Below are 9,971 nucleotides of genomic sequence, written 5' to 3'. Positions count from 1 at the left end.
CCCCCCCCACCACCACCACCCCCACCGCACAACAATCCTGCACCCTCCCCATGTTAGAGCCAGAACCTCCACACTTATCAAACTATTCATTGTGAAATCAGCCACCCTGCCCAAGCATAGCCATGCAAAACCACACCCCCTTGCATTAAACACAATCCCAATCATCCTCAACCATCTCCATCTCCTTTTCCTTCTCTCTCCATATGCCTTCCCACTCTCTCATAGTGAATAAACACTTGTCACCGGCAGGTAGCTCAAAATGCAAATGTGAACCGAATGGATCCACTCGAACAGTCTTAATTACAAGATATATATTCCATGAATCACAAATGGTATAGTCCTGGAGAATCAGCCACACAATATGCTGTCCTTTAATAATTGATTGGGAAAGAATGCCAGGTAACAATGAAGCACGGCCCACCTTCAACACGAGCCGCATATCACCCTGCGTCATGGGCTGTGCACACCAATGAGGAAGATCTTGCTTTTTTTAAACAAGCACTATGATTATTTATAAGGAGCTGAGCATTGTGTGGACCTCCTTCCTTTGTACAGTGAAACACGATCCATTCTGCAATGCTGCTTCACTTCCAAGTTGCTTTCTTCCAGAAACACATTTTCCCCAAAACAAATAATGTAGTGTGAAGTAATTTAGTCCGGCCATATACCTTTTCTCTGGATGGGAAGACCACAGTCAAGTTCTTGAGGACCAAAGGCTCACTGGCACTGTAGGAAAAGTTGACTGAGTCAAACGTGATGGAGCCTCTCTTGGGCCAATCATGCGGCGGCATTGTGTCTGTCTCCCAGGGTGCTTCGCTCTTCAACTCTGCGTATTCTACCACCCTCTCCACGGATGTCATCTACAAAGGAAAAAAAAATTCAATATGGTGTTGAATTTTTCATTTTGCCAAGACATTTTGGACAATGATGTGAGATTGAGCCCAAAAATGAGACTGAACCACAATTCCTATGTGCCCTTGGACTTTTTGCTCATGTAAACTGTGTTTTTGAAAGTTGTGCTTCAAAGTGGTCTCGCACCATATTCTCGATCTCTGCACTTTGTCTGACGCCCCACTGGAACATGCCAGTCAATGTCACAGCATATGACAGAGCCAAACCAACTGCGCCAGGGTCCATATCTGCAATGAAGAAACGCGATCGGATGTCGGGAATGCGTCACATGACTACAGGAAATCCATTCAGTACCATCACCGAAGTAAAGGCAGCCAAAGGCAGTAAAGGTGATGAAAATGGAGCAAATCCCATCGAGGCGCACGGCTAACCAGCGAGAGGTCGTCAGGAACAAGAACCAGGCCTCTGTTTGCAAACACGGATATTTAATTCCAGAATACAGTCACATGATTGAGAATGAAATGATTTGACATTCGTCGTAAGCATGCTGCGGGGTACACACATCCGGATAACTGAGATGAATTTGAGACCCCCCCCCCACACCCCCCTTCCTCGTGTTCAGCAAATCCAGTGCTATGGTGTGTGTTGAATGTTTGTAAATGTTAAACCTGTTAAATATTTCTTTGTGTGGCGTCAACACTTGGCGTGTTTGTCCAAGCAGCAGACTCCACGATTGTGACTTTAAACGGAACGTTAGCCAATTAAGAAGCAACCTGAAGCTTGCACTGTTCCCAGAACACAAATAGAGGAGCAATTGGGTTTGTTAAAAACGGGTCTCCCAAGTCATTGAGAGAAAGAATTTGAAATCACAATGAAGTTACCTTATAAGCTAGCAATTAGCCTCGGTTCTTCTCTTTCTCCTCCTATTACAGAGAAACCTCAGTTTACCTCAATTCGAGACTGGTAGCAAACTGTAAACTGAAGCATTGTGTCTGATTTCAAATAATCAGTTCTAGCCTTCGGGCAAAATTAGACTGAACTTTTTTTTTAATTATAGTACACTATAGCAATGAGTCCAAATGTGGTGTGTTGCTCGCAGGTTCAATAACTTAGTGTTAGCCCTTTTGAATAAAATATGTATTGCTAACATTACTGGTGAGCTCTTGCTCATTTATCCAAACCAAGAATCATTTTCCTTCCTCTTCTGTCTCCTCACGTCTTTAGCCACATTGGGTGCCTTTCTTGCCTTTTTGTTCTGAACGATACAATAGTACAGAACAGATTTTTCGAAACCAATGTCTCACAATGGAGAAATTTCCAATTTACAGCAGCAAAATTATGAAAGGGAGAAGTAGAAGAACAAAAAGTATATAAATAATATTTTGTAAAAAATATTTGTGAACCACGGTTCTGCTGCACTACTCTCTTCTTTTTATTTTCCTGCAGTCTGTTTTGTGATGGGTTATATTAAGTACACTCCAACAGTAGCAAGAACACGCGTGCCAATTTTTTGGGGGGGGGTTTCCATTTTAAAAGTCGGTATGCTTGTACCCCGCTTAGCTGAGCTATAAAAAAACTCTTATGACCTGAGTGAAGATCTTGATAGCTGTCAAACATCTCCTGAAACCTCTGCTGAACCTTAAATGCTCGGATGGTGCTGAGACCTTGGAGGGAAGAGGAGAGGTGGGAGAAGACGGGACTCCTTGCTGCAGGAAATCAACAAAGATGCACATTTAGCATTTGAACGTCCACATTACAAAAACAAAGCTCGGTCTGCACTCGCATCCCCCTGCAATTTCATTTAAATAATGGACAGTGTTTCAATAGAGTTCAGCCTAGCAAAGGCTTGAAATGTTAGCTTGTGATATTCACAGCTTCTATATTAAAGCGTTTTATGGAAATGTTGCAATTCAGCTGTCTTTTGTTTGCATTTGTCAGCCTCACAAAGCCGAAATGTTTCCGCTTAAAAGCTTTATTCTTGAAGATGACACAAGCTATTGGACCGTTGTGCGTTTAGGCCTTTGCACCGCAGCCTCCAAATAGGAACTCAAGCCCAGTCATGGCCACTTGGCATTTTCCCCATTGTACCTGATGTCATGAACTCCCATCTCTTGAGGAAATTGCGTGTGGCCGAGTCATAGGCCAGCGCCACCTTTAGCCTTTATGCTAATGACCGTGGAGCACCTCAATGGTCTATTAGCATTCCTGTGGTCCGCCTTTGTCTCCCACTACCAATAGACATGCCTACCCCTGAAACCCCCCCCCCCCCAAACAAAAAATTACTGGTCGCCTCCAAGCGCTTGATGTCCCTGGAAGTCTGAAGGTAGTAACGTCGCAACCACAGGAAGGCGGCGAAGAGAGGAACAAACGGGATGAGGATCCAGGGCATGATGATGGTGGACACTATGACCACACCGAGGACTTGCAGGAACACCTGAAGAGAAGAGAAACAACAGCAACTTTTAAGGTCTGTCTGCACGTCACCGTTTTCTAATCAGGTAGCAGCAGGCCAGGTGACTCACTGCATGCGTGGAAGGAAAACCACAGCAGCGCTAATTTTCACTTAGGAGCAGGTGAGAATTTAGCACTTAACCACAGCTCATTTCCCAGCAGCCCCCGCGGCGGAGCCTTCAACACCTCCGTCCCCTTAAGCAGAGGTGGCAGGCATGAGGCCAGGCGACAGTGACTGGCCACTGGCCACCAGGAACCACACTCTGTCTTCCACAATAGCACAATGACTACACAGCTTGGTTAGGATCTGACACACTCACACCAACATTGTCATTAAGACTTCATAGGAATTCAATGGAGGGTAAAAAATAAGATAGAAATGTGCTTTTAGGATCATGTCTTCAGTTTGGTAGGTGACAGTAATTTCATTTACGTGTCACTTTTTATTGAGGTTATTACATGATAAAAAAAAAAAGAAATATGTGGCATGGTGACTCGTGCTTCGCAGAGCAACCTCACAGTTTTGAGGTTCTCGGTTGGAATATGTGTTGGGAGTTTGCATGTTCTCCCTGTACCAGTGTGAGTTTTTTTCTGCACATTTGTCCGCATTCTAAAACCATGCAGGTTAATTGTCGAGTCTACATTGTCAGTAGGTCTGAATGTAAATACTGTATGAATGGTTTTTGAATGGTTTGTTGCTAATGAGATTTGCAACTGGCTGGCAAGTCGGTGCACTCTGCCCCCTGCCCAAAGTCAGCTGGGATAGGATGGGAATATATGGTAGGTTGAATAAACAAATTGATTGGTTGGATTGGTTCATCTTCTGATCAGATAGGTGTTGAAAAAAATTTTTTATATATATATATAATTTTTTTTTTCTTTTTTTCATTGCGGATCGGTGATAGGCTCCAAACCATGAGGTTCCTGACCATGTACTTTAGAGGTACATTTTTTTAAAAATAATTGAATGTCTTTGCCATCAGTAAAATGTAAACACAGGTGCATTTACTGACCACAACATCACAACTCTTACCAAAAGAAATATGTTTACCTTTCATTCTCCCTGTGCGATTAGTATTTCTACGACTGCCGGTGAAATGTTTGCAGTTTGTAACAACAGATGCCTTCTCCTTGACGAATCAAAGTGACACCTTAACACTCTTAAAGAGACAGTCAGTCGAAAGACATTGAACTTAGCATTACGCTGCTGCCTCTCACCCATTCCCTGAACCTTAATTACAGGAGACTATCTGTATTTAGGCACACATTTAAGCGCAATGACTTTAGGGGTTCATTTTATTTTATTTTTTGTGATGAAAAGGCCTCCATTCCATTTGTGGGCCAGATAAGAGGATATTACCAGTGGAACCACTGGCGTGGTGGAGCCCACACAATCAAGCGGGGAGTGGAAACTACGGAGCACATCCGATCCCGAGAATTTCACACTACATAAGTTTCAATCTGAGCCTTGATGGAAGGCTAGCAGACTGCGGAGAGAGATGGCATACGGGCCATTACTGCGCGCTATCTGGCCTCCTTCCTTGAGGGTAACACACATGAAGTGAACAAATATCTCCCCGCGCTCCTCTTTACATCATGCTAACTGGCTCAGGCCATTTCAATTCTAATTGGGCCTATTTCACTCAGGATCGGCAGGGTTCGAGCCTAATCTGACGACTGGGGTCATCAAAGGGGACGCATGAGGAAAAGGAAGCGTTAGATAGCAGCCCTCGCTCCTCCTGCTCCCCCTGGGCCTTTCTGTCGCCATGTCCACCCGATTGATGTCATCCATTTTGCCCGGTCTGCCGCTTATCGTGTCAGTATCGGGAACACGGCGGCTCCCGCCCACCACTACACAAAGATGACTCCGATAAGTCATCCTCACCCTCTCAGGCCGCAACCTTATCTCGGCGGCGAAGCCACACAGGAACAGAAAACTCCCAAAGCCACATCCCCTCGCACATAAAAGTGGATAGACGGAAGAAAGGTTTCGTGTACAAATAAAGAATTAGCGCTAATTGCTCTTTAGCGAGGAAAAGAAAGCCACCGCACGCATGTGATTGACTCATTCAAGCACAACTGCTGAGCGCAAAGTCCATTGCGATCCCCGCGGACCCTAATTGCTTTATTTGCTTTGGCGATACCATCACCTCTTTGATGTCGCAATAAATGGAGAAAATTGAAGTTAATCGTCATATTTGTCTGGGCCAGCGATAGCGCGGCGCAAAGTAAACACTTGGCTTTGAATAAAACATCCCCGCAGACACAAGGAGTCAACCGGCTCACTGCGGCCTCCTTTCGGCTCCCTTTTATTTACTGACAGCGCGCCGTGCTTGCCACTGGGAAAAAAGTGCAAACAAAACAGGAAATGAGGGGAAAGCACGGCAAAGAAAACTCCTTAAAAGAAGTCCTCTGTCATTGCCGGATTTTTTTTTTTTTCCTCCACACTTTCCGTGACAGGGTGGCACAATAAGCTGCAAGGGTCAGTGGTACTGAAACAAAACGGGGCTGTTCTACTTGGGCTCTGGAACAATGGAGGTGACCCAATCCATTCTGCTCTGTCTTTGGGCTTTATTTCAGCATTAAATGCCCAGATGCGGCCGTCTTTCTTTGGGAGAAATGACTGTGGACACCTCCTTCACATTTTGTCCTTCTGGGCCATATTCACTTCATAAAGCTGCAGTCAATGTGTTTTGTTGCGTGATGAGTAGAGGCTGACACATACTGTGGTGGTCTCGGTCGCTGTCTACATTGGTGGCTCAAGTAGTCCTTGGATTAGGGCCTTTGTGTGCTGTGAAAAGGTAAAAAAAAGTCACTTATTTGGGCTCAGTCAAGCTGCTGATTTCCAACCCCATCGTGGAAATAAGAGAAAGGCTTTGAAATGTGCTCTCTCCAATGCTCCAACTATAAATCATTTGTGCCCACCATTCAGTCATCCTGCCTTTCTCCTCCTCCGCGACACAAAACACATTTTTAACGACACAGGAGAGCAGGGATTGGTGAATCGCTCACCAATGCAAACGCTGCGGACAGAAAGCCCAGGATTCATCATTCTGACACATGGGGAGGTTTTTGGGCGAGGCTGGGCCAGTGTAAAAGGAAGTTCCCAGGCTTGAAGGACCCCCTCAGTGCCTCCCGGCCTGGCTGGGTGTGAGTCACAGCAGTTGAGGTGCTGGACCGAAGCATCATAGGACCACACGTGCACACTGGGAGCATCTCTAGACGATGCGCTCCATCAAATGACCATGTGTGCCACTGACTCTGCCGCGCCTTCTTTCTTTTCCGGGATACACGGATTTAATATATATCTACCATTATTTGGCGCATGCCATGTTTGGGCTTTCAGTATAAGCAATTTGTGTGTGTGTGTGTGTGTGTGTGTGTGTGTGTGTGTGTGTGTGTGTGTGTGTGTATATACATATATATATATATATATATATATATATATATATATATAAAATATGTGTACACACACACACACATATATGCATCCGTCCATCCATTTTCCGATCCGCTTTATCCTCACAAGGGTCTCAGGGGTGCTGGAGCCTATCCCAGCTGTCTTTGGGCAGTGGGCGGGGGACACCCTGAACCGGTTGCCAGCTAATCGCAGGGCACACATAGACGAGCAGCCATCCGCGCTCACACTCACAATCCTGCACCTCTGCACTGTGAGGCTGGCATATATTCAGACCTATGGACAATTTAGAGCCTCCTATTCACCTAATGTGCACTCGTACCCAGCCAAAGCGCATGAAAGCATGGAGAGAACGTGCAAACTCCTCACAGGAAGGCCCAAGCCCGAATCCAAACCTCCAACATCAGAACTATAAGGCAGATGTGCGAACCACTCAACCACAGTGCCGCCCTTGGAGAAAATATTCATAGACTATTCTGTATGATTGCGCAGATAGACTCTAGTGAGCCCCATACCTGGACAGGATAAGCAGGGCAGAAAATGGATGACTAGATAGTAAAATATTACTTGAAATGAGATGTAAGAATAGATTGTTGCATAACTTAAAATCATTCCTCAACTACAACTTCCATTTGTATTTGTATTTTTTTTTTTTGTCATTAAAACAATGCTCAATTACGTATGACGCCAAATGCCGCATACATTTCCACACAGGAGCATCTCCTTCTCTTTCCCAAAATAACTTTAGCAGCGCCTGAAGCTGCGTGGTGCATTCTTGACTTGTTCTGTCACCGGGGCGGTGAAGAACCAGAGAAGAGCCGGTGAAATCCCATCCCGCAGCACTGGCGGTTACATCAGCACTTCTCAAATCCCACAAAGCCGCTGAAGAAGCCTGACACACAATGCGCCGCAATGCACAGACACGCACACACATATCATCAACAATAATGGGGGGGTGGGGGGGGGGGATCCACCCGCTAGTGTTTTTAAACAATAGCCATCTTCGCTCTGTGTTTGCGAGTGTCCTCTGTACTCAGTTGGTGTCTATAGCACGATGAACAAACACACCAGCTATTTTCTCTCTAATGATGACCGCGGGCGTTCCTGTTGTAATGTATGAATTACGAGGCAATTTGTCTGCTTTTATTTGCCTCCGGTGAAAACTTTCAACTCTAGTCGTGACAGAATTTGCAAGAATGCTTCAGATGTGCTGTAGCAAAAACGATTGGTAGACCTGACTCTTGTGCAAGAAATAAAAATGGAAGGTCGTGACTGTGTGCCAATTCGGGGGCGCCTTACCGTCTGAGGTTTGCGTTTTAAGCCCAATTACATAACAGCGCGCAAAGGCTCATTCAAATGCAGCCTAGCGTTGTATTGCTACCGTTCTTTGCTGCCTCCTACATTCTGAAATATGCTCACTTTAAAATGAAAGTGGAAACCTCCATCATGAAACCCTTTCAAAAAGTATTTCAAATTCCATTTGTAAAAATATGCCCCAAAATTCCAAACCATCCTTATGGTAACGTCACATGAGACTCTGGCGAATCTAAAAGATGTGTTTTGCTTTTTCTTTGACTTTTATGTGTTTTTGTGTTATCAGTTGTGGCAAAAGAAGGAAAATGTGGTGATTATTGTAGAACACGGAATGGAACTTTGGGAAGCAGTACACAGGTGTGTGTGTGAGGGGGGGTGTTTTGGCTGCTCAGCACCTCATAATCAATACAATCAATTAAATATCACTTGCTCACTCGGTTGTGTATGTGTATATATGTCAGGCGTCAGTTTCATTTGACAACTGCGAACCTAACCTATTGTAACCCTTCACGATGACGGTAAGACACGACGTTGAAGGATCAAAACGTGCCGCTGTGAATGCTTGGCTGCCATAAAACAGCAATACAGAGCGTATTCCCAATCAGAGCAAAGCCGTTTTCCATATTCAATTTAAGGACACCAGTGATCCAATCCGAGTGAAGCTTATTTACACACTGAATATTCTATACTGAAAAGCAGCCGTCCTATCTGCCAGGCATTTTTGACCAACACGAATAGCTGTAAAACCAACTCAAATTAACTTGAGAACACAAAAGCAGGACACCAAGGGTTATTTAAAATCAGCAATAAGTGTGGCGTTGGACCTTTAATGAACCACAAAAAAACAACAACAAAATAAACATCGGGGGTCAAGCAGATTGATTAACGAACCGGTCCATATATCCCTATATATGCACTTATATACATAGCAAGTTTGATTTAATCAAGAGCTCTCATAACAAGTCCTGCCCTGAAAGACTCCCCATCTCCACAGCCGCCCCCCCCCCTTTATTGTCCTGCCTCCCCCCTGCTCTGCCCTCTCTGTGAAAACAGAGGCAACCGGGGATTTAAAGGTCAAGTCCGCACAAAAGCTAACAGTCCACAAAGCCTGAGGTGTTCTTAATTGACATTTCTGTCTTTGTCGCCTGGCTGTAAAAGAAAGGAGAGAGGGCTCTCCTTTTCAAGTATACTAAATTACTGCAAAATAAGACCTGTTTAAAAAAAATAGGGCCGGTAGGGTGTAACCAGGTTGAGGGAATCCCCTTGTTAGGTGGGCATGAGGGTGGTGCTGCTAAAGTGCTTACTTCACTCTTATAGGGGAGGCTCTGGTGCAAATCCCCTCACAGAAAAACGGGCTCTCCCTATAGAGGGAGATAAACCAGTTAGGGCTTTGTTTATGAAGTTTCACTTTATTCCTGCCTGACAACCATTTAGACAAAGACTATGGGGGGGAAATGTTCTCCCAGGAATGAGCAACAATAGTCAGGATCAGCAGCTTTTCTTTGCAGCTAATGCTTTGATTTGAAGAAAGAGGGTGGGGGGGGGGCTTCCTTCCTAAAAGCATTAATGATCTGTGGAAACACCTGCAAACAAGAACAGCCCAATCAATAGCGCTTTGTCCAAAACAGGGAATCCCAAACTCAAAAATCACTCAAGACCCACATTTTTGAAAACGACAAAATTATACTGATTCATCGAAAGGAAAGCTCAAGAACATCGCGGACATGAAGTCTGTACAAAAACACAAAGGCACATTTTGTCCCAGGACAACAATAAAAGCGTACAGGAAGTTATACTTGAAAATTGGTGACCCAATAAAAACTGATTTGTGATTATTTATTTATTTATTTTTGCAGCCCTTTGTCTAAAATATGCCGGTAATTTCATTCTGTTTTTCCTGTAAATCAACCAGTACACTTGTCGACAACACGAATGA

The 9,971-nt window shown here is 44.5% G+C and overlaps 1 protein-coding gene and 1 long non-coding RNA gene across 13 annotated transcripts in view; one reads left to right on the top strand and one right to left on the bottom strand.

The window, feature by feature from the left end:
• Nucleotides 1-9,971, bottom strand: part of LOC109523367 (multidrug resistance-associated protein 4-like) — a 62,273-nt gene that overhangs the window by 12,320 nt on the left and 39,982 nt on the right. For 6 of the 12 annotated variants that reach the window (XM_019882485.1, XM_019882490.1, XM_019882488.1 and 3 more), the window contains 5 exons: nt 3,136-3,286; nt 2,439-2,558; nt 1,207-1,317; nt 1,039-1,139; nt 669-860 (listed from right to left, as the gene is read on the bottom strand). In XM_019882485.1, coding sequence (XP_019738044.1) covers nt 669-860; nt 1,039-1,139; nt 1,207-1,317; nt 2,439-2,558; nt 3,136-3,286 — 675 coding nt within the window. Of the gene's footprint in view, nt 1-668; nt 861-1,038; nt 1,140-1,206; nt 1,318-1,733; nt 1,776-2,438; nt 2,559-3,135; nt 3,287-6,028; nt 6,095-9,971 lie in introns of those variants that run through there. The other 6 variants (XM_019882486.1, XM_019882489.1, XR_002169749.1 and 3 more) reach the window with 6 other exon arrangements.
• LOC109523368 (uncharacterized) overlaps nt 1-9,971 on the top strand; it is a 55,389-nt gene that overhangs the window by 41,736 nt on the left and 3,682 nt on the right. The window lies entirely within an intron of this gene.

Source organism: Hippocampus comes, unplaced genomic scaffold (assembly GCF_001891065.2).
Source record: "Hippocampus comes isolate QL1 unplaced genomic scaffold, H_comes_QL1_v1.1 scaffold111, whole genome shotgun sequence".
Classification (NCBI taxonomy): Eukaryota; Metazoa; Chordata; class Actinopteri; order Syngnathiformes; family Syngnathidae; genus Hippocampus; species Hippocampus comes.
This window is presented reverse-complemented; position numbering and strand designations above follow the sequence as displayed.